General features: G+C 41.3%; 2 protein-coding genes across 2 annotated transcripts; one reads left to right on the top strand and one right to left on the bottom strand.

Annotated features, from left to right (window-relative positions):
* Positions 1–1,847: 1,847 nt before the first annotated feature.
* On the bottom strand, positions 1,848–16,470 carry nelfa (negative elongation factor complex member A). The gene is made up of 11 exons (XM_017718773.2): positions 16,220–16,470; positions 13,599–13,770; positions 11,887–12,048; positions 11,605–11,694; positions 10,511–10,638; positions 10,204–10,273; positions 10,026–10,114; positions 9,357–9,468; positions 8,438–8,748; positions 8,090–8,189; positions 1,848–2,717 (listed from the first exon to the last, which is right to left on the bottom strand). The coding sequence occupies exons 1-11, from the start codon at positions 16,427–16,429 to the stop codon at positions 2,533–2,535; spliced, it is 1,629 nt and encodes a 542-aa protein (XP_017574262.1). The 5' UTR covers positions 16,430–16,470; the 3' UTR covers positions 1,848–2,532.
* Positions 16,471–20,717: 4,247 nt separating this feature from the next.
* c2h4orf48 (chromosome 2 C4orf48 homolog) lies at positions 20,718–24,394 on the top strand. Its single transcript, XM_017718772.2, has 4 exons — positions 20,718–20,876; positions 21,086–21,245; positions 21,683–21,771; positions 23,481–24,394. Exons 2-4 carry the CDS (start codon positions 21,137–21,139, stop codon positions 23,550–23,552), a joined length of 270 nt encoding a protein of 89 aa, XP_017574261.1. The 5' UTR covers positions 20,718–20,876; positions 21,086–21,136; the 3' UTR covers positions 23,553–24,394.
* Positions 24,395–24,649: the final 255 nt, after the last annotated feature.

The following is a 24,649-nucleotide window of genomic DNA, read 5'->3' as shown; positions in this document are numbered from 1 at the left end:
GTTTTATACACCTGTGGCCATGGAAGTGACTGGAACACCTAAATTCAATTATTTGGATGGGTGAGTGAATACTTTTGGCAATATAGTATATCAGACACAATTCATCAGTGGAAACCGGTTCATTGCAAGCTTAATTCCTGTTCTCTGGCCTGCTACATTGTTCACAACAACACAGTTAATGAATACCCAACATCCTTACAAGGTCATTAATGTCATCCATCTCCAAACTAAAATACCACTTACTGGTAACAACTGAAACAAAACAAAAAAAAAAGTTAGCCCACACTTTCTCCCCCATTAAAATACAGCAGAGGTACTAAATCATTTTTAAACTCAAACACAGCTATTATTACTCATTTAAAAACACTGACATCAAAATCAGTTAATATTTCTTGATGTATAGGCAACAGTAAGCAGTCAATGAATGATAACCACAGATCATTAAAAAGCTACTATTATGCCCTTACTGCTACTGTTAGCAGACTGAATATTCTTGTGTTCATCATCGAAAGAGAGGGAACCCACACCAGCAGGATCTCACCAGTGTATGTGTTCAAAGTCACAAACTGTATGCTTGTGAAGTAAAAGCAAAGGTTTGCATTTAAAGGTGAAGTGGAAGTTTTTGTTCAACTAAGGCCCAATCCCATTTCACCCCTTGGCCCCAACATTTGGCCCTTAGCCCTGTTTTGTGTGTTCAGATCTAAAGTTAGGGTGTCCCAGTGTTTGTTGATTATAGAGTTTTAGGGCTACATTAGAGTTTTAGCGCTCCCAAATGGAGGTTTTTCAGAGGCACACTCCAAACTGAGTAATATGAGGGAAAAAAATTGGCAAGATGTCTGTATGAGCGAATCCCACAAGTGTTTTTCCCAGTTAAAAATTACGATAACCATTGTATTATCTTAGTTTAATGGTGTTCAATGTATTATGGTTGTTTTTCTTCATAAGCAAAAAAAAAAAAAAAAAAAAAAAAAAAGTCACTAATAGCACGCTAATGTCTCGATAGCTAGCAAGCTAACTTTCCCGTTCCACCTTGAATAGTCCAGCACCAACGTGCCATTTAAGGTAGAACAGGAAAATTCTAACAAGAAGCTGGTGAATAGCTGACTTCAGCTTCATATCACCAAATAATTAGGATTGGGCAATTTTAAATAATATTGGGGTTAATAAAGGGGTTAGGGTGACAACTGAAAACAAGGTAAGTAAAATGAAATGGGATTGGGCCCAAGTCTAGGCCAGTAATCTTAATCTTCCTCCTGGAGAGCTACCTTCCTACAGAGTTAAGTTTGAACCTGAATCCAATAACCCCACCCCTTACTTAACTGCAATGCATCTGATCCAACCAATCAGGGACTTGGGAAGAAGTTGATTAACTGAAGAAGTGTGACAAACTGGTTGGCACTAGGCTCTGCAGAAATTTAGCTTTCAGGAGGAGGGTGATAATCATACCCAGTCAAAGTTAAGATCCAAGGTGAAATAATTACTGATGGATTTATTCTGAAAAATATGTCACTTGAATGTCTTACAACAGGTGGCCTGAATCGTAGTCCTGGAGATCTACCACTCTGGAAATAGCAGAGCCAACATACTTGGCTCCGATGTCCAGCTGCCTCAAAGGCCTTCTTTGTCAGGCATGTTGGATTGGTCAGAGTAGGAGCTGTTCATGATGGCACATCTGCAGGACCAGGACTGGGCACCCCGTTTTACAAACCTGAGATGTCCTTGTGTAAGCAGAGCTGCCAAATCTCCTAAACTCCACAATGTTCTTTATATTACCTGATTACCACTATAATCGATAATGGCAGCCTTACACTCAGTGTGTGAGCAGCTGTTGAAATCAGCAAAACCTGTTCAGGTCTGGACATGTAGCGCTTTATTTCTTCCCTTCTTCTGTGAAGCTGAAAAACAAACATCCTCCAGAGCTGTTCAAAAAAACGTAACCAGCAAAGGCAGCAAAGTCCATCTTGTGGTTTTTTTTTGCAAATGTAATTATTTTCTTACATTCTCACACTGAAACAGGTGGACATTTTCCTGTGTTTAGACAGTGCTTATGCCTTGTGATGCCTTTGACAGCTGTCAATTAAAGAAGGTCAAAGCGTTCCAGAACAAGAACCCCACCTCTGCTCCATTTTCACACACAATCTGGAATTTCTGGGGAGGATTTTTTTCTCAAAAGGGCCATAAAAATGAAGAAACATTACAAAGCACAAAACAAAAAAAAACATAATAAAGAAAAAAGGTCCCTGGCTTTTGGCAATGCAGGAACATAGACAGGAAGTGAGGTCAGCCAAAACAGTAAGTCCATCTCACTCCAGTTAAACCCACCCAAAGGTTAACCCTAGTGCCAGTCATTCACAATTTGGCCCACATCCTGTCTGTATGAACCAGAGCATGTACTTGACTTGTCGGTCACTTGTTTTTTTGTGTGCATTTTGTGTATTTTACATTTGTCTTCTTAAGGAGACAAATGTGATGTGTGTGAATGTTTGTATACATGTATGTGTAAGTGTGTGTGAGTACAAAGACAGTCCTCCTTCACGAGGCATTTGTGATGGGTTTGTATTTTTTGAGCCGTGTCCACTGGCCTGTAGAATAGTTCATCTCAAACACAGTGTCCACCAGCATGGTGGTACTGCCTGTACCGTCTGCTTTTGGAAGAACCTCCGTGTGCTCACTCAGCTTGATCTGGATGATGTCACCCTGCTCTGGACATGGGTTCTCTAAAAAAATAAAAAAAAATAAAAAAGGGGGGGGGGGCATAAAACAAGAACAAATGTTAAAGAAAGGCCAGACACTAGTCCTAGATGAACATTTATTTTACAGTGGGGATCGGTTACAATGGCTTAATCTGTGCCTGGAAGACTGATCCCATACCATCCCAGTGGTGGCAGCACCACTCAGATGACCAAGGAAAACATGTTGAAAGCTCAACTATGCTCAATTTAATGGTTTTAAACATTGTTTTAAATTTATACTTAACAAAAATATATGTGCAACATGTGTGATTCCTATTTTGCAGCATTTTAATTAATTAAAAAAAAAACGTTTTTCCTAGAGGTCATTCTGCTGCAGATAAATGGTGGTCATACTACATAATGTGGGAATTCTGTTTCACAACATTTTTTTTTGCAGACTTTCAGTGAAAAGTGTTGCATTTATAATTTTATTTGGTATCTTCTTTCGGCTGCTCCCTTTAGGGGTCGCCACAGCAGATCATCTGCCTCCACCTTGCCCTATCCATTGCCTCCTCTATTTGTACAACAACCATCTCCATGTCCACCTTGACTACATCCATAAACCTTCTCTGAGGTCTACCTCTTTTCCTTCTACCCGGCAGCTCCATCTCCAACATTCTTTGCCCAATATATCCACTATTCCTCCTCAACACATGTCCAAACCATCTCAACCTGGCCTCTCTGGCTTTATCTCCAAACTGCTCCACCTTCACTGTCCCTCTGATCTGCTCATTTCTAATCTTGTCCATCCTTGTCACTCCCAACGAAAATCTCAGCATCTTCATCTCCGCCACCTCCAGCTCAGCCTCCTGTCTTTTAGACAGAGCCACAGTCTCCAAACCATACATCATAGCAGGACACACTACTGTCTTGTAAACCTTCCCTTTCACTCTTGCTGCTATCCTTCAGTCACACATCAGCCCTGACACCCGTCTCCACCCACTCCATCCTGCCTGCACCCTCTTCTTCACCTCTTTTCTACACTGTCCATTGCTCTGGATGGTTGACCCAAGATATTTGAAGTCATCCACCTTTACGACCCCTACTCCTTGCATCTTCACCTTTCCACCTGCCTCCCTCTCATTCACACACATGTATTCCGTCTTGTCTCTACTGACCTTCATTCCTCTCCTCTCCAGTGCAAACCTCCACCTCTCCAGATTCTCTTCCACCTGCTCTCTACTCTCACCACAGATTACAATGTCATCTGCAAACATCATGGTCCATAGAGCCTCCTGCCTGACGTCATCTGTCAACCTTTCCATCATCATTGCAAACAAGAAGGGGCTCAAAGCTGATCCCTGATGTAACCCTACCTTCACACATGTCCTGCACCACCCTAACATACAGGTGCTGGTCAACGAATTAGAATAATTTGAAATAGTGCAATCATGAAATTCTTTGAATGCATTTTTTGTGCAGAAAGCAAATCAGGTGTTCACCGCACCTGTCCTACTCGTTAGACTAATCACAGAACTCGTTACCTGTAGAAAATTTGCTCAGCTGAGCTTTCCAAAAGGCCCATTTAGGCCATTTAACTGTGACACTGTTGTTGTATTGAATTAGAATAATGGAGAAACCGTTTCATTGAATTAGAATAAATGCTCGAATTTTTGTTTTCTGTGAAGAGTGTTCACTGTGCAGTATAAAGTCAGGGTTGAGTAGAATTTCTAAGTTGTAAAATCAATCATGGGTAAGCAGCGCGACCTCTCAACCGGAATAGTGTCTCAAATTCAAGCCCTTTGCCAACAAGGCTTGACCCAAACTAAAATTGCTGAGCAGCTCGGCATCAGCCAGTCTTCCGTCTGCAAAGCTCTCAAGAAAAACTGCAGCAAGCGCACCAACTGTTCCGGCGTCCGAAAAACTTCTGCTCGCGACAACAAGCAGCTGAGAAAGATCGCAGTCAGCAACCGGTTCAAGTCCACTTCCGAGCTCACCGACTTGTGGAACAAGCAGACCGGCGCTGACGTCTCCAGATCAACCACTTACCGTCGTCTGCGCGAACTCGGCTTCAAATCTCGCGTTCCAGCAGTAAAACCGATGCTGAACAAGAAACAAATGGAGAAACGGCTGAAGTGGGCCAAAGAACACAGCGAGTGGACTGCTGAAGACTGGCAGAAAGTGGTCTTCAGTGACGAATCACGCTTCTGCATCTCCTTCGGTGACCAAGGTCCTCGTGTCTGGCGTCGTTGTGGCGAAACCTACAACCACGAGTGCGTGAAAAGATCCGTCAAGTTTCCCCAGAGCGTTATGGTCTGGGGATGCATGTCCGCTCGAGGTGTAGGGAAACTCTGCTTCCTCAAGAAGACTGTCAATGCTGCCGTATATCAAGATATTCTGGAAACGTTCCTGATTCCGACTGTTGAGGAACAGTTCGGCGAAGAAGACTTCATATTTCAACAGGATCTTGCACCGGCTCATGCGGCAAAGTCGACCAAAGATTGGTTCACTAAAAAACAGCTTGAAGTTTTGGCATGGCCGGCCAACTCGCCTGACCTCAATGTCATTGAAAACCTTTGGGCCATCGTCAAGCGGAAAATTCGCGACAGAAAGCCTACTACGCTGGACCAACTGAAGCAGAACATCGCCACTGCCTGGGAAGCTGTGAGTGCGGAAACTTGCGACAAGCTGGTCAAATCGATGCCGCGGAGACTTCAGGCAGTCATACAAGCCAAGGGGGCAGCCACAAAATACTGAGAAAGTGATGATTGTAATTATAATAAAAATTATTCTAATTCAATGAAACGGTTTCTCCATTATTCTAATTCAATAAAACAACAGTGTCACAGTTAAATGGCCTAAATGGGCCTTTTGGAAAGCTCAGCTGAGCAAATTTTCTACAGGTAACGAGTTCTGTGATTAGTCTAACGAGTAGGACAGGTGCGGTGAACACCTGATTTGCTTTCTGCACAAAAAATGCATTCAAAGAATTTCATGATTGCACTATTTCAAATTATTCTAATTCGTTGACCAGCACCTGTACTTTTCAGCTACACCTGACTTCCTCATACAGTACCACAGTTCCTGTCTTGGCACCCTATCATATGCCTTCTCTAGATCCACAAAGACACAATGTAGCTCCTTCTGACCTTCTCTGTACTTCTCTACCAACACTCTCAACGCAAAAATTGCATCTGTGGTACTCTTTCTGGGCATGAACCCAAACTGCTGCTTCCTGATCTGAACCTCTCGCCTTAGCCTTGCTTCAACAACTCTTTCCCATACCTTCATGGTGTGGCTCATCAACTTTATACCTCTGTAGTTACTGCAGCTCTGCACATCACCCATGTTCTTAAAAATGGGGACCAGTACACTGTTTCTCCACTCATCAGGCATCCTCTCACTCTCCAGGATTTTGTTAAACAACCTGGTTAAAAAGTCCACTGCCTTCTCTCCTAAACATCTCCATACCTCCACAGGTATGTCATCTGGACCAACTGCCTTTCCATTCTTCATCCTTTTTAAAGCTGCCCTCACTTCCACCTTACCAATTCTCTGCACTTCCTGATCCACTATCTCTCCCCCCGTTGTCCTCCTCTCTCTCTCGTTTTCCTCATTCATTAGAACTTCAAAGTACTCCTTCCATCTACTCAACACTCTCTGTTCACTCACTAGTACATTTCCCTCTCTATCCTTTATCAGCCTAACGTGCTGTACATCCTTTCCAGCTCTATCTCTCTGTTTAGCCAAGCGATACAAGTCCTTTACTCCTTCTTTACTGTCCAGCCTCTCATACAGCTCATCATAGACCTGAGCCTTTGCCTTTGCCACCATTCTTTTCACTATGCGACTAGCCTCACAGTACTCCTGCCTACTTCCTTCATCTCTCTGGTTATCCCACTTTTTCTTAGCTGCCTTCTTCTTCTGAATAGTCTCCTGGACTTACTCATTCCACCACCAACTTTCCTTGTCTTCTTTCCTCTGACCAGATGAAACACCCAACACATTCCTGCCAGTTTCTCTCACCACCTTAGCTGTAGTTTCCCAGTCCTCAGGTAGCTCCTCACTGCCCCCAAGGGACTTTTGCAATTTTTCTCCGAACTGCCTGCAACCATCCTCCTCCTTCAGCTTCCACCATCTAATCTGTGGTTCTGTCCTCACTCTCTTCCTCTTCTTTGTTTCTAATCTCATTCTACAGACAACCACCCTATGCTGCCTTGCTACACTTTCCCCTGATACCACTTTACAATCTCCAATCTCCTTTAGGTGGCATCTCCTGCTAAGGATATAATCCACCTGTGTGCACCTCCCTCCACTCTTGTATGTCACCCTGTGTTCTTCCCTCTTCTGAAAATACGTGTTCACCACAGCCATTTCCGTTCTCTTTGCAAAATCTACAACCATCTGACCTTCTGCATTTCTGTCTTTCACACCATACATACCCAGCACCTCTTCATCCCCTCTGTTCCCTTTACCAACATGTCCATTAAAGTCTGCACCAATCACCAATCTCTCCTCTCTAGGGACACCATCTACCACTTCATCCATCTTACTCCAAAATTCCTCTCTCTCCTCTAACTGACAACCAACCTGTGGTGCATATGAACTGACCACATTCAAAATTACACCATCAACCTCCAACTTCAGGCTCATGATTCTGTCTGACACTCTCTTTACATCCAGAACACTTTTCACAAGCTGTTCCTTTAGGATTATCCCTACTCCATTTCTCTTCCTCTCTACACCATGATAGAACAGTTTGAATCCACCTCCAATGTTCCTGGCCTTGCTTCCTTTCCATCTGGTCTCCTGGACACACAGAATATCTACCTTCCTTCTCTCCATCATGTCTGCAAGCTCTCTGCCTTTACCAGTCATTGTCCCTATGTTCAAAGTCCCTACTCTAACCTCCACACTCCTGCCTTTCCTTCTCTCTCGCTGCCTTCTAACCCGCCTTCCTACTCTCCTCTTTGATGGTCTTCGACCTACAGTAGTCCAATTTCCACCGGCACGCTGCTAGTCAACAGCACCGGAGGCGGTCGTTGTTAACCCGGGCCTCGACCGATCCGGTATGGCAATCATATTTGTGATCCGTACGATAGTTTTGGCACAAGTTTTACGCCGGATGCCCTTCCTGACGCAACCCTCACCATTTATCCGGGCTTGGGACCGGCACCAGAAGACAAAGTACACCCCTAATGGCTGGTTTTATCATTTTATTTGGTATATTTGCTTTAAATTCCACAAATAATTCAAGATGTTATAGTACTGTAGCTTAAAATATGTACATTAGAATGATTTATAGGGTCTGTATGAACTGCAACTAAGCTTCCGAGCACACTAAGGGGGCAAAAGCAGACTGAAGGCAATGACAGTTAGATTTTTTTTGATCGTTTTGATATGTTTTGGCACAGTACCTCTTGATCCTGCCATGAAGCCCAAGATGAGAGCTTTCTCTGGTCGAGTGACTTTGTTTGCAGTCTTGAACATTTCCTGTGCAGCATACATCTGTTCTCGCTGTAGTGGCAGAAAAAAATAAAATAAATAAATATGCACATTACACTACTTGAGAATTATGAGTTCCTAACCCTTTAAGTCCGCAATGGCTATGTCTGCAAGAGGCCTCATTCTGAAAATATATAATTTCCATACTTCAATATAAATTCAAATGGAGACATTATATAATTATGCAAACAACTCTGGCAGAACTTTATATTTATATGTTTAGATTTATATGTTAAAGGCCAGATCGGTTTGTAACCAACCGTAAGCGACAGGTTCTTTTTGGGCTGCGGTTGCTGGGGGGCTGGTGTGGGTGCTGGCTGAGCTGTGTTGGTGGGCGGCGGCGTGGCCGTGTCTGCTTGTGTTGCTGTGGCAGCAGGAGCTGGGGCATTGTTGAGAGGCGTGCTGGTGGGCGTGGTGGGAGAGGTTGGGGCTGTGGGGCTCGCAGTGCTGGCGTTGTACATGGGCGGTCTCTGTTTGAATTGGCCCGGCAGTGTGGAAGCAGCAGCACCAGTCGCTGTGGACTCCTCGGGCTGCCGGTTTGTAGCATCACGCCCCGAACCGCCTGCGTTGGCTAAAGAATGGAAGTAATAGGAAGACATTTAATTATTCTGAATTATTAACATTTTTCTGGACAACAGTTATGTTGTCTCTTTGAAAATGAATGTTGACAAAACTAGACAAAAACTAAAGGAACTCTCATTTGGACTCGCTTTGGCTTTTTCACACAGCTCTGAATTGTCCATAGGCCAAAAGAAACAATGCTATAAATTGCAATTTACAACACTGATTACACAAATCATAACTGTTCTGTTCATATTATAGTATATGTATATAGTCATAAATAAAAAAAAAATCTCTTAAGTTATTCCCTGCAAAAACAATAGGAAAAAGTACTGCAATCTGCTCCATCTGTTGCTCACTAGCCCCAGAGGATTGAGCACATTATGCACTTGTATTAGTTGTCAAATTCATCAAATGTATCTGCATAACCAGAATGCACAATTTAACTAGCTGTAACAGATTTCAACCTGAGTAATAATAATACCAATGTATATAATACTATTAATGTTTGTATTATTTATTTATGAATCATTTATCATAACAAGGAATTATTTGTATAAATAATTTGAATTATGAAAAGCTCTTTAAAATGTGAACAGATTTAAATGCCTCTCTCACCCGGCTGCGTCTCTGAGCTGGGAATGTATGAGGATGAGGGCACCATGCTGGGTGTGGCTGGGAGGTAGCTGGTTGATGGTAGGGCACTCTCACTGTTTAAAGCCCCCAATTTCTGTTAAAGAAATTCAAATATTGGATTTAAACATTCATAGCTGCATCAGAACAAGAGCTATAAGAGAAATAAAAATCCATGTCTTTGAATCAAGGTATATGACATATATATGACAGTTTGTGTGGAGTTAGCAGATGGGTAGGATGTAATTATTTAAATGAATTAGCTAAAGAAAGGCACCAAATATTTTTTCTAATAATCATGTAACTAATTTTCACTTGACTGTTTCCTCTTTAATTTGATTGGTTAAGAACCAGATCTTTCATACTCACTCAGCTAAATCCCAACATGACTTGTTAAAGAACAGACTAAGAATAACTGAATAAACAACTGATAAAAAGGGATTGAACTGGTCGGAGACTGACTGTTTTTATACTGTGAAGCCAGAACTAACGAAGTTAGCTCACTAACTGAAACATACAGCTTTGTGGTAGAGCCCTGAAGACTGATGGCAAAACATGCACAAATCAAGGGCAAAAGAAATACCCTCTCTCAACAATATTTACAATTAACTGTGTACAGTAATACAAAAAAATGTATTTTGTTTCCATCCATACCTGTGTAGATACCAGGCCGGCAGCATAATCTGGTGTAGCGTTCTCCACCACTGCCTCCTCTTTGGCCGCTTTCTCTCCTGCTTCTGTATCTAAAAAAAGAGGCAGTCATTACAAAATCACACTCAACCTATTAATAAAGCCACTGTGGAAATAATGTTAGGCCTGTAGCAGTAATTACCCAATGTCTTTCTTCTCCTCTTGGCTTCTCTGCCTGCTCCAACCATGTCCAGCTCTGAGATATCTAATAACTAGAAAAGAAAAACAAAACAGCTTACAATAACATAGGAAGGAGCTGAATTTTCATCCTTTATAAGTCTTTTTCAGATGTATTTGCTGAAATCCCCCCAAACACACCCAGCGGGTCTGACATTTGTCTATCTGTGAATGTCAAACACAAAGTCAACAAAATGTGTTAAGAACCAAATGTGTTAGCTCTCCTTGGGTAAACGCTGGGCCTGTGGTGCAATGTTGCTTTGATGGATTACCTTCACTCCTCTCTCTTTGCGCAGGGGTGTGCGTGCCGGGGCGATTGGCGTTCTGTTGCTGGGGGGGCTGAACATGCTGGGGGTTGTGGGGCTGCGGAATGGAGCCTTGGGGATCCCCTTTAGTGGTGCTGGGGCAGAACACAGGAATTATTACTGCTTATCCTGTGTGGGTGTACACAGGGGGATGTACACCATTTCAAACATTTGGGGACCCACTGTCTTCTTTACAAATTTTCAAATGCTGAACTTTTCATTTACACTGTATGGTTAAGCAAGAAAAACACCTGCAAATGTTTTAACAGTTATTTAACATGTTTGTCCCCAAATGTGGTTTAAATACTTGGAGTGTTTGAATACTGATAGTTCAAGCAGGAGATAACAAGTGTCGGCACTGTCTTTACTCTCAAGCTGATAGTGTCACAAACATTAGTAGCATTTACAAGTGTGATTGTTTCCCTAAAGATAAACTTAGTTTAGTGTTATTTTGAATTATTTCAAACCAACAAAACAAGCTCATTTGTATTAAAAGCTAGTGAGTGAACGACAGAAAAAAAGCTTGAAAATGTGTATTCAAACTAGGGGTGGGAGGGATGTCCGTTCTCTCCATTTGCCATATCGTGGATATGGTGATGAGCTCAAAAACAGTGCCACCCTCAAAAAAGCTAAACATGATCATGAACAGCTTAAATGAACTCAAAAGGGTGTTTTAGTTTTAAAACTGCATCACTGAGTGTAGCTCAGTAGCTCCCAAGTTAATCAGTAAAGCGTTAACATGGTTGGGTGCACGCTACGTGCCTGAAGCACCACAAAGACATTCCGTTCTTCTTAAAGCTAAAAGTGGACTTTGTATTTTTTTTAACTTTGTAGATCTTGTTAATTATTATAGCAATCTTTAATACCAACATTAACAGCAGTACTAGTAATAACAATAGTAATACTTATTCCTGCAGTGTTGTTCAGTTATTGTTACTGTCACCATCATAGATGTATTACCTTTTTTTGATATTGTCATACCATAACGTTATCATCTGAATAGTAGAAAATACTGTAATAAAAATTTTAGCTCATACCATCCAACTCTAAACCAAACTCACTTGTGGTGTCAATCTTCTTGACTAGTCCTCTTCCTTTAGCATGGAAAGGCACTCCTGCAGTTTTTTTTAACTGCTGTGCAGTTTCTGTAGCTACAAAATGAATACAGTGACACAGCCGTTAACTCAGACAAACACTCTTACTCACCATAAAACAACACACACACAAATACTGTACGCTAATAAAAAACACAAAATTCTGCTATGCAACAACATCAACACAACAGCAGGGATGCAGCTGTCTCTGCTTCACTCCCACAGATGACAACACATACATACACTTACATTTCTGGAGGAGCTCAGCTCTGAGGGTGGCGCTCTTTGGTTTTCTCTTGAGCTGGAAGTGTTTGATGGGGGGTGTGAGGGGTCCCACCAGCGTGGTCAGAGCGCTCTTATTCAGATACTGACACTCAAGAGGCAACATGGCAGATGCCTCACACTCACTCACTGAGGGGCGATAAATACACACAGCACAGCACAAACAGTAAGTCTACAGACTCCGGTCAGTTCAAACTTGGTATTAACATCCATCTGCAGTAATCTGACCATAAGTGGACAGCAAGACGTATGACATTCACATCTGGCATTTTCAGGGGTTTCAGTTGCATCTCTGGTGACAACATGACTTGAGGAAGGGTACTAGCAAACTATGACATCTGTAGTGAGCTTTTTCATGTAAATGTATAGGCTGTTACAAAGGTTTAGACTGCATCGACTGCTAAAGCAACACAAAAAAGGCAAGCCAAAGCAATGAAAATGTAAGGATACAGCTTATTTTTACTGTTTGCAAATAGAAGCATTGGTAAATGTCAATGTAAAGATTAGTTTTTTTTTTGTTTTATTTTTTTTACACAAGGATGCACAATTAGATAAGCATCGTGGAATCTGCAAATGTTTGCTTTAAAATAAATACTCAGCATTAGACAGATATTTAGATCTGACTGATATTTCACACCAGTATTTATTATAATCCAAAATATATAATAGCAGAATGTTTGAGTGACTACAGGGCTACTGTGTTCAAATGTCTGCAAGTAAATGTAATTTCTCTATAATGCTCAATTTTGTTCTGGATTTTATAAATTGTTATGTATCAGCATTGGCATTAGCCTTAGCAGGCACATACATGAAAAATATCAGCTTGGCATCAGCCCAGAATTCCCATATCAGCACATCCCTAGTTTTTTTTTTATGTACCTGTAAAGTTTTTAATGGTGTTGCTTTATCTACTTCTATTTTTTTTTTTTTTTTGCTTCTGCAAAAAGACTAAAGTAAGATGGACAAACTTGTAAGGCTAGGGAACATGACAATATCATTATTGATACGTTATGTCACAATATGCATTTCTGAGCATGTTGTGGATATCGTTAGTACTGAAACACTTCTTAACTGCATTTTTGATTACAAAGTATTGTATGCATAGGTTTCAATAGTACTTTTTTTTTTATTTGACACTACCTTGTCAGATGTCTTATCAGATAGATCTCCCAGCTCTATTGTAAACTCCTTCAAATAAAGTATTTCCTTTTGATGGAATAACTGGCATAAACTACTATATTAATATGAAATATCGCAATACTTAGCATATCACAAGTAATTAAGCATGGCTCAAGTACCATGACGTGTCAAGGGGTCTGGATCTCATCCAAACAAGGCAATCATGCAATCAGACAAAAATTTATTCTGATCAAAACTACCCAAGCCATTTTTTAACCATATGACATGACTGATGCACTTTTGTCCTGGAGGGCTGGTGTCCAGCACTCTTTGGCAGCTCCTCTACTCCAACACACCCACTAAACCTGGCAATTAACAGATGAGCTGAATCAGGTGTGTTTGCGAGGTTAAATCTCCAAACTGCACCGGACACCGGCACTCCAGTATCACAGTTATGCATCCCTGATATAAACAAACTTCAAATAGAGTGATAAAAAGTGTCTTGTTAAAAGAAAATCTCTTGACCGTTGCAAATCTCATGAGCCTGAGCTCTTGCTGACCTTTTTCTCGAAGCTCTCCTAGGATGTCCTGCACGTTGGGGTTCTGCTCCTCCAGGTCCAAATTGAGAGAACCTGTCTCAGGGAACGATTTCAGGATATCTGCCACCATTAGCACCCATGGCTCTGAGTCTACAGTGGCTAACTGAATGATCTCCGACAGAGCTTCCTTCATCTGGGGGAAGAAAATATGTGATTAAAAAAACCTGTAAAATGAAAGGTGGTGGGAGGAAACCACAAAGAGAATAAGGTCTTGTTGGCTGCCTAATATTAGTATTATGACATTGATGACATCACAGAATATTTTTCCATATTGCAAACATCAGCCAGGAAGACTGTAACAGAACCTAAACCCATACATTTTCCACTTCACAAGTAACAAAACACACAACAATACAGCATATCTGTTGCCAGACTTCCTGAAGCAAGTGAATGGAACATTTATGAATGCTGCTGCAAAAGCTACACTGTGATTTGTAGGGTCATCTCCCATTACAATCCATCCGGTCTCATGAAGGACCTTTAAACAAGTAGTGGTGTTTTTATCCCAGAAATACTTCATTAAACAGCAAGTGACCATCACCAACCAACGTGTGCAACCAGTACAAAAGCAAGTCAGAAACACAGCCACTTATTCATTACTGAGAGAGAGAGAGCTACTCAAAGAGAGAGCGCAACAAGTTATCAGGAGCCCAGACTCAAACAGGTCCCTACAGGCCACCTGCTCATAGAATTACTTCCACTGACACAAAAACGGATGAAGAGAATCATTATAGAAACCCAGTCTTCTTCTCCCTCATGGTTGTCGTTGTACTCTACTAAACACACGCGCTACAGCAGCAGGAAACGCTGCCAAGCAGCGCTGTCTGTAATGCAAACAGAGGGGCGTGTCCAGCACACAGGCCACTGGTTTTACTGCTATTTTCTCCTAGATCCACTCGCTATCTTTCCGAAAGATTATGTAAAAGCCACGAGCGCTTTTTCATTCTCTATCCTCTCGTCTTCCTTTAGAAACAGGCTGTTTGTGCTTCTGAGCCTTTAAGACTGATATATATGTAAATGATCCCTATTCTGACCGGATTTACTGTCAGTAACTACAGCTGAAGACGAGATAGTCGGCAAACTAGCGAAGTAAATCAACCGGTGTTTACATCCAAGTCCTTTCACACAGAAGCATGCTTAGAAAAGCTTAAAAAGGGAAATTAAAGAAGACAAAACCACCGCTGGTCATCTCTTCAGGCAAAACTCCGCCCAAAAGCACACCTTGTTGACACTCCAGCTGTAATCAACCAGTAATCACACGCGGCTAACTCCTCCAGCACATTAAAAGAGCGGGTACGACCAGCATGCGCTAGCTTAGCTTTCCACTCCTTCACTTTTAAACACCAATACCCAAACAGGGCCCCCCATTAAGCACATTTCAACTGACCAGAAACGGCTTAGAAAACCACTTCCACTCGCATAGAGAACATCTGACTCGCTCTCTCGCCATTGGCTCCGCGATTTCCAACAACGTTTCTTTCGTTACTTTAGCCAACTCGGCTAACCCAAACTTTGAAGCTAGAGCTGTTTTGCCATTCGCTTTACAGAAACCTGACACAAAGCAGACAAAGCTGCAACTCCCTGGTGAATGTTTAGGTTTTGAGACAGCAGGGAAGGCCGCTGCTGCATGAGGAAGAAAAGAAAGCCCGCTAGCCTTCGCTAAACTCCAACTTTAGCGCCGCTTTAGCATTCGCGCTGCTTGGTAACGCTGTGCGTTCAGGGCTGAATCTCCATCGGCAGCCTCGTCCCTACATAGTTCACTAAGCAAGTTATATGACAGGCTTTTAGACCCCAATAGCGAACTAGTCGTCTAGTATGTGACTGTACGCACGTGGCGGAATCCCAAATAGTTATTTGTTAGACATTACATGCACTGTTGGGTGCAGGAGCAAATTAAGACTTACGTAAAATACTGAGTAGGGAGTAGGGGGGTATTTGAGAATCAGCCCTAGGTTAACTAACTAGCTAACTACTAGGCTTTTCATGGGCGGTAAAAGTGGATGTTGTGCACAAAAGAAAAGAAAGGCAACTGGCCACCGTTAGCTCAAACTGTTCGAGTTGGAGCAAAGGCTAGGAGACTCTCTCTTTCTTCATGCACACCAACAGCAACTTTTACTGCTCTTGCAGAAACCTTGACACTGCTCTGGGGGCAAAATACAAGGAGCGGGCAGAGCGGCAGCCTCCTGTTGAATGTTTAGGTGCTGTAATAGCAGTAAAAAGCGTCTGTTACGGGGCTCAATTTGGCTACCCTATTCACCAGCGTCCCTTTTAAATATTCCTGTTCCACCTTAAATAGTGCAGCACGGCTCAAGCTGGCTACCCTATTCGCCAGCATCCTCTTCAAATAATCCCGTTCCATCTTAAATGGTGCAGCAGTTACATTCTGGCGCCTAAGGCTGAGACGCCAGAATGTAACTGCTGCACCACTTAAGGTAGAACGGAAAAAAATCAAACAAGAAGCTGGCGAATAGGAGGCTGACCCGAGCCTCGTTCTGTTGTTGGAGTAAATAAAGGTAAAGCGTGCTCCTGTAAGTCCATGTGTGTGTCCGGCTATGCGGAGCGGAGTCGAGCCGCAGCCCCACCTCGTCCACGGTCCTGCGCGGGAGGTGCAGCATGCCGAGCAGCAGCTTCAGCTTCACGGCGGGCGACAGCGTGGAGAAGCACAGCCGTATGTTGTCGATGACCGACACTGTGAGCAGAGAGCCGATGCTGGACGGCGTCCACAGCTCGTCCGTGGAGCCCAATTTGTTATGAAGCCACAGGCCGGTGTCGCTGTCCCTCATCGACGCCATCTTGGAGAGAGACGAAGAATCGGTGCAGGCATTTTAGCGGGCCACCTAAAACTAGAACGTATACAAGCCGTGAGGACCCATGTGACCATGGCAAGCTTCATGCTCGTTTTATCGGCTGTGTCTCAAATAGCTCCTCACACCCTACCTAGCGCTTTACGTAGGTCTCAAAATAACGGCCCCTGCGCCCCAACAGTGCACAGTCTGTCATTTAGAGATTCGGCCACGTGCGCACAGTTATCTACTGGACTTATAGTCATTATTTTAGTGAAGAAGGCAAAATTAAAACTCTATCATAGTGTACTATGTAGGGAGTATGGAGGCATTCGATATTCAGCCCTGGTACAATGTTAACAAGAGAAACGCTTCCTTCACTTTGCAGTAAACTTGTACTGCCCTTTATCTTCTTCATATATTCATTATTATATCGCAGATTTTTTGTATTGTTTTTTTTCATTAATTTATTTGTCTATGCCTGTATTTTGGTTTCCTTTCTTCTCTCACCCATATACACACTTTTCAGAACACACTTTTAAGAAACATGTGAAAATATCCTTTTTTAGATTTAGCATTTATTTAGATCGAAAATGCAACCAATTCTATATATTTTTTTCATTTAGACTTTTTTCTTTCATTTTATTTTATTACTATATTTATATTTTTTTTTATCTCTGTACTATGTGTTCCTTCTTGTATTTTTCAAACTTCACTGTTAAAGCACTGAGCTGCTTATGTATGAATGTTGATGTGTTTGGTATTGTAGAACAGTGTATGAGGTCATATAGAATTAAATAACATCATAAACATAATCTAATGCACTGTTCTAAATAACATTGTACACCGTTTTACAACCCCAATTCCAAGGAAGTTGGGACATTGTGTAAAACATAAATAAAAACAATATGATGATTTGCAAATCCTTTTCAACCTATATTGAATTGAATACACTACAAAGACAAGATATTTAATGTTCAAACGAATAAACTTTATTGTTTTTTGCAAATATTCACTCATTTTGAATTTGATGCCTGCAACATGTTCCAAAGATGTTGGGACAGGGGCAACAAAAGACTGGGAAAGTTGAGGAATGCTCAAAAAACACCCGTTTGGAACATTCCACAGGTGAACAGGTTAACTGGGTTAAAAGGGAGCATCCCTGAAAGGCTCAGTCATTCACAAGCAAGGATGGGGCGAGGTTCACCACTTTGTGAACAATTGCGTGAGCAAATAGTCCAAAAGTTTAAGAACAACGTCTCTCAACGTGCACCTGCAAGGAATTTAGGGATTCCATCATCTACAGTCCATAATATGATCAAAAGATTCAGAGAATCTGTAGAAATCTCTGCAAGTAAGCGGAAAGGCAGAAAACCAACATTGAATGCCCGTAACCTTCGATCCCTCAGGCGGCACTGCATTAAAAACTGACACCATTCTGTAACGGATATTACCACATGGGCTCAGGAACACTTCAGAAAACCACTGTCAGTGAACACAGTTCGTCGCTCCATCTACAAGTGCAAGTTAAAACTCTGCCATGCAAAGCGAAAGCCATATATCAACAACACCCAGAAATGCCGCCGGCATCTCTGGGCCCGAGCTCATCTGAGAAGGACTGACGCAAAGCGGAAAAGTGTCCTGTGGTCTGACGAGTCCACATTTCAAATAGTTTTTGGAAATCATGGACGTCGTGTCCTCCGGGCCCGGAGGAAAGGGAAAAGGACTGTCCGGATTGTTATCAGTGCAAAGTTCAAAAGCCAGCATCTCTAATGGTGTGGGGGTGTGTTAGTGTGCATGGCATGGGTAACCTGCACATCTGTGAAGGCACCATTAATGCTGAAAGGTTCATACAGGTTTTGGAGCAACATATGCAGCCATCCAAGCAACGTCTTTTTCAGGGACGTCCTGCTTATTTCAGCAAGACAATGCCAAGCCACATTCTGCACGTGTTACAACAGCGTGGCTTTGTAGTAAAAGAGTGCGGGTACTAGACTGGCCTGCCTGCAGTCCAGACCTGTCTCCCATTGAAAATGTTTGGCGCATTATGAAGCGCAAAATACGACAACGGAGACCCCGGACAGTTGAGCTACTGAAGTTGTACATCAAGCAAGAATGGAAAAGAATTCCACCTACAAAGCTTCAACAATTAGTGTCCTCAGTTCCCAAACGCTTATTGAGTGTCGTTAAAAGGAAAGGTGATGTAACATAGAGGTAAACACGCCCCTGTCCCAACTTCTCTGGTGTTGCAGGCATCAAGTTCAAAATGAGTGAATATTTGCAAAAAACAATAAAGTTAATCAGTTTGAACATTAAATATCTTGTCTTTGTAGTGTGTTCAATTAAATATAGGTTGATAAGCATTTGCAAATCATCGTATTCTGTTTTTATTTATGTTTTACACAACGTCCCAACTTCATTGGAATTGGGGTTGTATAATACTTAACACATGGTTCCAAATGACATCATTAACTGTTTTACAGCATCTAATGCACTGCTCTAAATAACATCATACACTGTTCTATAGTACTTAACACACTGGTACAAATGACTTCATTCAGTGTTATATAACACTAAGACACTGTAACACTAAGTCTTTTCCATAAAACCAAACACATTTCACCCCAATACTTAACATATTGTACTGAAATACAATACTAAACACTCTGCCTTATTGTACTCACTGAAGGTGCCATAATATCTGAATCCATTTTCAGTATCTTCAGCTGGGATCCACAGAAAGCAAAGCAGGCACAGCAACTTTTTTAGACCAACTGATAATTCTACAGAGTCACAGCTAAAAGCACTATATTATTTTATTTACATTACATTACTTGTTATTTAGTTTGTATCTACCACTGTCCAAATATTTAAAGAAATCAAGACTTTCCAAGATTATGGTACATCTCTCACAGTGAAGACACAGTTTTGTAATTTATAGTAAATAAATTAGATCGATACATTTTTTTCGTAGAATATTTTGCTTGAGAATTGATTAATTTTTAAAGCACATCATTAAGATGCGCATGATGGACACTGACTTTACTGACTGAATCTCTCCAATAACACTGTTCAGTTTAGTTTCGGAGCCTGTACAAGTCTGCATCATAACAGTGTTGATTAGTAATTATAAATCAGCAATTGTATAAGTAATATGTCTAATTTACATATAATCTGCATAAGCCTATAACTACTTTGACCTATTTGAGGGGGGAAGACACCCTATCTCTCTCTCTCTACTCTTAGTTTTAGCCTACTCAAGCCTTGTCTTAGTTCAGCCCTTGTGTGTGGGGTTATGTGTGTTTGTGCGAATATGTTGACCTGTTGAGATTAAAATTAAATGCAGATTTAGATGTGTTTTTAATATTAAAAGTTAATTGCTTGCCATGGATTAATGCATGTATTGATTGTAATATGCTAGTCATGTGCATCTTAACAGGTTTCAAATGAACAACATTTATTTGTACAGCGCTTTTTAAAACTAGTGTTGTCTCAAAGCAGCTTAACAAAAAAAACAGTTTATGGAAGGGTCAAAAGAATAAAAAAGAAAATAAAATTTAAAATAAAATAAAATAAAAAGGAGTCCACCTATAGACGTAAGGAACTGAATGCGAGTTCAAGGCCCCCATGAGCAAACCAGAGGCGACAGTGGCAAGAAAAAGCTCCCTTGGAGTAAAAGGAAGAAACCCAGGCTCAAGGGAGGAACCCATCTTCCTCTGGGTGACCCTAGATGAAGAGAGAATGACATAGCTAATGAGAATTTATGTCAAGATACAACAAAGTAGCTTAGAGCTTGAACATCCTTCAGAAGCATTCCGATTAATCCAGGAGGAAGTAATGTAAAGTTAGAACCATCTCATAGGTTCTATGTCAAAGTGAGAGCTCGACTGTGGTAATTCATGCAGGCTGACAGGCAGGAGACGGAGCTCTGGTGGCTCTCAAATCTATATATATATATATAAATAGGTGTAGTTTTTAACGCGTTAAATGGGCGTGGTCTTCTCTTTTTACTTGGGTATATCGCATCACTGAAATTATGAATGGGTGTTTTGTTTTATACATTTCTACATTGTAATCTTCTGCTGTGGTAAATTACCCAACCGTTAAATCCATATAGAGCTTCAGGTGTATACTGTAGTGTATTATTTAATTATTTATTATTAGTTTATTATTTCCCTGTGCTGAGCGTCGTCACACTGCGCGCGCCTTTCTCTTCTACCCCCTCAAAGTGGCTCAAATGAGAAAAAACTGTGCGGTCGAAATGAGTTTTAAAGGGCTAATAACCCACGTGACCTGTATGTTCCAATCAGAGCAGAGAGCGTTCGAGGGGGCTGAATAAAACACTTCTTGGGTGGCACTATTGTAGTGTGGTGTGCAGAAGACGAGCTGGAGGGTCTTACAGAAACAGCAGCGCACAGGTTCTCTGGGTTTCGCTGGTTGTCATCTGGTTCTACAGGTAAACAGCAGCCTGTTCGGTCTCTCCACAGGGAGCCTCGCACTGCTGTCTGCTGAGCTGCCTCTGGCCGTCTCTCGCTGTCCGCGTATGATCTGTACGTTAGTAGACGAGCTTGGAGACGGTTTGGAGAAGAAAGGGCTCCGTTATTCCGGCTCTGGATTGCTAATGTGCAGCAAGTGAGCCCGGCTGTGTTTCTGTTCCGCTCGCAGGTTTAGCTGCTGCCCTCCGTGTGAGCCTGTAGGCCGCCGAGCTGCTTCACTATGAGGTCCATCAGCGCCGCGGTGATGCTGCTGCTGCTAACGGTCCAGCTGCTCTGTTTCAGACAGATTACAGCCGACCAGGAGTCTGGGACGGTCATTCCCGCAGAGAGTAAGATGGTTAACCTTTGTTGTGATTACTGCTTTTATGTTGTTTATATTCACATGGTCATATTCACGGGAAAGACTGATAGGCTAGGCTAACTGTCTGTAAACATGCCGGACAGTGACGTTACTGGTGACAGCTAGGTTAGCCGGGGTGGGCCAGTCCATGATAATATGTCTCTATATTTTTATGAGCACTTACAGCTGCGTAGTGTAATCAGTGCATTATAAAACCAGCTATAATGCATAAAATGACTCTAACAGGCAAGTCCTGTGCAGTTTCTGTGCAAATGAAATAACTTGATTACAGACTCTTGAAAGCAGCAGTTGACGTTAATGTCATGCTGGTAAAATTTAGGTGTGTTTCTAATAAATGAACGGAAGACGTTAGAGGTTTAATTTCCCAAACCAGGTTCAGTATATCATGCTGTTCTCCTCTGTCAGGCCGGCCCTGCGTGGACTGCCATGCGTTTGAGTTCATGCAGCGAGCACTGCAGGATCTGAAGAAGACGGCTTTTAACCTGGACTCACGGGTAAAGTCCTTTATTCTACACACTCAGTGGCCATTTTATTAGAAACACATGCCTTGTCGGTCCTCCTGGCTGGTGTACAGTCACTTTGTTTTAATCATCTTCTAGCCTTTTTTTTTTTTTAATCAATGTACTAAATCAGCAAAGCTGCTGTGCCTGACACCCTAGAAAAAGCAGCCAGAACCTCACCAGTGATGAACGGGGTAGAGGGTGGATGACAAAGGCGAAACAGCAAAAGGTCTGCAGTTGTACAGCTACAGTCATGTGCAAAAGTTTGGACGTCCCTGCCCTGCTCATACCCTTTAGATCAGTTTAAGAATCCATCAAGTACATCCGATATCATTCCCAGAACACCTGTTAAATCCTGCACGTTTAATAACGTTCAGTTTTTTCAGTAAGTTGGTCAGATTATGTTTTATTGATTTTCGAGGTGAAAACAAATGAACACATCCTCTACAGAGAACACACTTCTGCACATTTTAAATACAAATTCCTGTTTATTCTCTGAATTTAATATAATGGGGGAAAAATAAGACATAATGTGGCCTGTGCAAAAGTTACGGTGCATTTATACTTTCTTTTTTTCCAATATGTTACATTCAGCAAATGAAATGCTGTTGTGCACTATAATTAGCAGAAAAATGGCATATTGAAGTTCATTCTCTGTAGAGGACGTGTTAACTTATTTTCAACAGAAAATCAACAGAACGTATCATTTGAGCAGGAGTGTCCCACCTTTTGCATACAACTGTATATAGTGGACCTCCAAGGTCCATGTGATTTTAGCAAAGTGGAGGGTGAGTGCTGTAGTTTGTCAAACAATGGATATTACAGTATGTTATAATATAGGGATTGTTTTCAGGTAAACCACGTTAGTACTTTGTACAGTCCAAAGCAAAAGAAAATGATCTGTAAAGCACTAAATCTGGGCAGTAAAATTTATTTGTTAAAAAACAAATTAGAACAAATACAAATCAATAATATTGTGATTTGATGTGTGCATTAGCTTAACTACTGCCAAATCTCTCTTCGAGGAAGTCCTGTATTTACTGTTATTATCCAGCACCTGCTTCAGTTAATCACTCCATTAAATTAAATCTGCTGCTGCTAATGGAATTAAAACATCCATGCAATGACTGAAGGGCAGTGATAAGTCATGAACCAAACCTGCATTCTTTTAACCATATTGTTCTAATGAATGTATTGATATTTTAAAATTATATTTATGTTTATTTGTATGTATTATAAAGTCATATATTGTTGTTAAAAATACACCAACTGCAAAATAAAGTTTTTCTGCCTGCCTAAGAATTTAGCACAGCTCATGTTGAGGAGACAGTTGACTTAAAACACGTGCGTTGTACAGCTCAATTTAGACTGTGGAGATTGCAAAACAAGCTCCTCGTTAGAATTAACTGCCCCATTTATATTACACAGAGGCATGAAGCATCAAATATACCTGATTCATATGTGAACATAACTTCAACACTATGAAAATACGACACCCTCATGCCAAAACAATTGTTGCCTAGACAGCAAAAGGAAAGACAAAATAATCTTAATTTTATTCACATGTACATGATGTACACATCTGAATCAAATCAACTCTGTGCATGACTTTTTCAGGTTATATTCATTGGTATACAAAAGTCAAAGACTGTTCACTGTGAGACGTTTTCTAAACGGTGATTTGTGTGTACTGTATTCTTCAGACGGAGAGCCTGGTGCTGAGAGCTGAGAGGAGGGCGCTGTGTGACTGCATGCCAGTCAGCACCTTAAACTGAAGTGCTTCAGCATCCATTACAGCACTGCTAGAAAGCTTTCAGACCATTACACCGTCCTCTTCTATACTTATCCACTTGCGCACTTTCTTTTCCTCTGTGATCTGAGCAACCTCTCGGTTTTGCATTCTTACTACAGAACACAACACGAGCATTTCAAGAATGTGCTGATACGCGTGAGCCAGTACTGTCCCAGTGAGTCATATTAGAGTTTTAGCTTACATTTTACAGATTTTATAATTAATGTTGTGGTTATGTGTTTAATGTGGATGGTCAGATGTTTTTGTTTTCTGATAAGATGCTTCCCAATCTTATGGAAAAAACACAACCCACAGCAGATTGTTTGCACAGTAGAATCGTTTAGTTTCGCCACTCTGTTTTACGCCTTTTTTCAGCAAAATGAAAATGATACAGATGACCAATATTAGATATGCACCAGATAATTTTAATGTATTTTCATGTAGAGAGTCTGTAGAGATGGATTAATTTGTAATACAATGTGACGTACTGGAATGGCCTTGTTTTTAGTTTGCTGTGCATAGATAATTGATATGGCATTGATATGAACCTGCATGAAGAATGATTACACTCTAGTTTAGCTGTTTTATATGGAGATGTTCTGTCTGTCGTCAGGCTGTACCAGGTCTAATATTTTGCAGTCGTTAGTTAAATGTAATACAGGTAATGCTGATCTGTCACAAAGCATTAGATCACCGAATGTAGCTGCTATTATCGATGGTTTAGAACATCTGTTTTGTTGTATTGTTGCTGCCTTTTGTAATTTGTAAAGAATTTTCATTTATAACACCAGTGGAATTAAAGTTCATGAGAGCACTGTACACGTGGATGAGAGTTGGCCTTGTGTTATTTCTCCACAGAGAGTGAACAGCACTTACTAATGGAGGTATAGTAGTTACATGTCATCATTAGCAAGCAGATTTATATTCCGAAACAGTTCAGTTTCTCACAGGAAGTGCTGAGTCTTTCTTCACGGTCTGTGTGCAAATGAAGTAGCTATAGCTTGTTTTCACTTTAGCTCCACTGTGTATATATTAAACCAGATAGCTCTCAAAGTATCTTCCCAGTCTGTGGACATAATA

Source organism: Pygocentrus nattereri, chromosome 2 (genome assembly GCF_015220715.1).
Source record: "Pygocentrus nattereri isolate fPygNat1 chromosome 2, fPygNat1.pri, whole genome shotgun sequence".
NCBI classification, from domain to species: Eukaryota; Metazoa; Chordata; class Actinopteri; order Characiformes; family Serrasalmidae; genus Pygocentrus; species Pygocentrus nattereri.
This window is presented reverse-complemented; position numbering and strand designations above follow the sequence as displayed.

Coding starts and splice junctions, on each gene's coding strand:
- nelfa (XM_017718773.2), bottom strand. CDS start 16,429: ATGGCGTCGATGAGGGACAGCGACACCGGCCTGTGGCTTCATAACAAA. Junction 11,695..11,886: donor AGCTGAGCTCCTCCAGAAAT/GTAAGTGTATGT, acceptor TTCATTTTGTAG/CTACAGAAACTGCACAGCAG. Junction 8,749..9,356: donor CAGCTCAGAGACGCAGCCGG/GTGAGAGAGGCA, acceptor TCCATTCTTTAG/CCAACGCAGGCGGTTCGGGG.
- c2h4orf48 (XM_017718772.2), top strand. CDS start 21,137: ATGAGGTCCATCAGCGCCGCGGTGATGCTGCTGCTGCTAACGGTCCAG. Junction 21,246..21,682: donor GACGGTCATTCCCGCAGAGA/GTAAGATGGTTA, acceptor CTCCTCTGTCAG/GCCGGCCCTGCGTGGACTGC. Junction 21,772..23,480: donor CTTTTAACCTGGACTCACGG/GTAAAGTCCTTT, acceptor TGTATTCTTCAG/ACGGAGAGCCTGGTGCTGAG.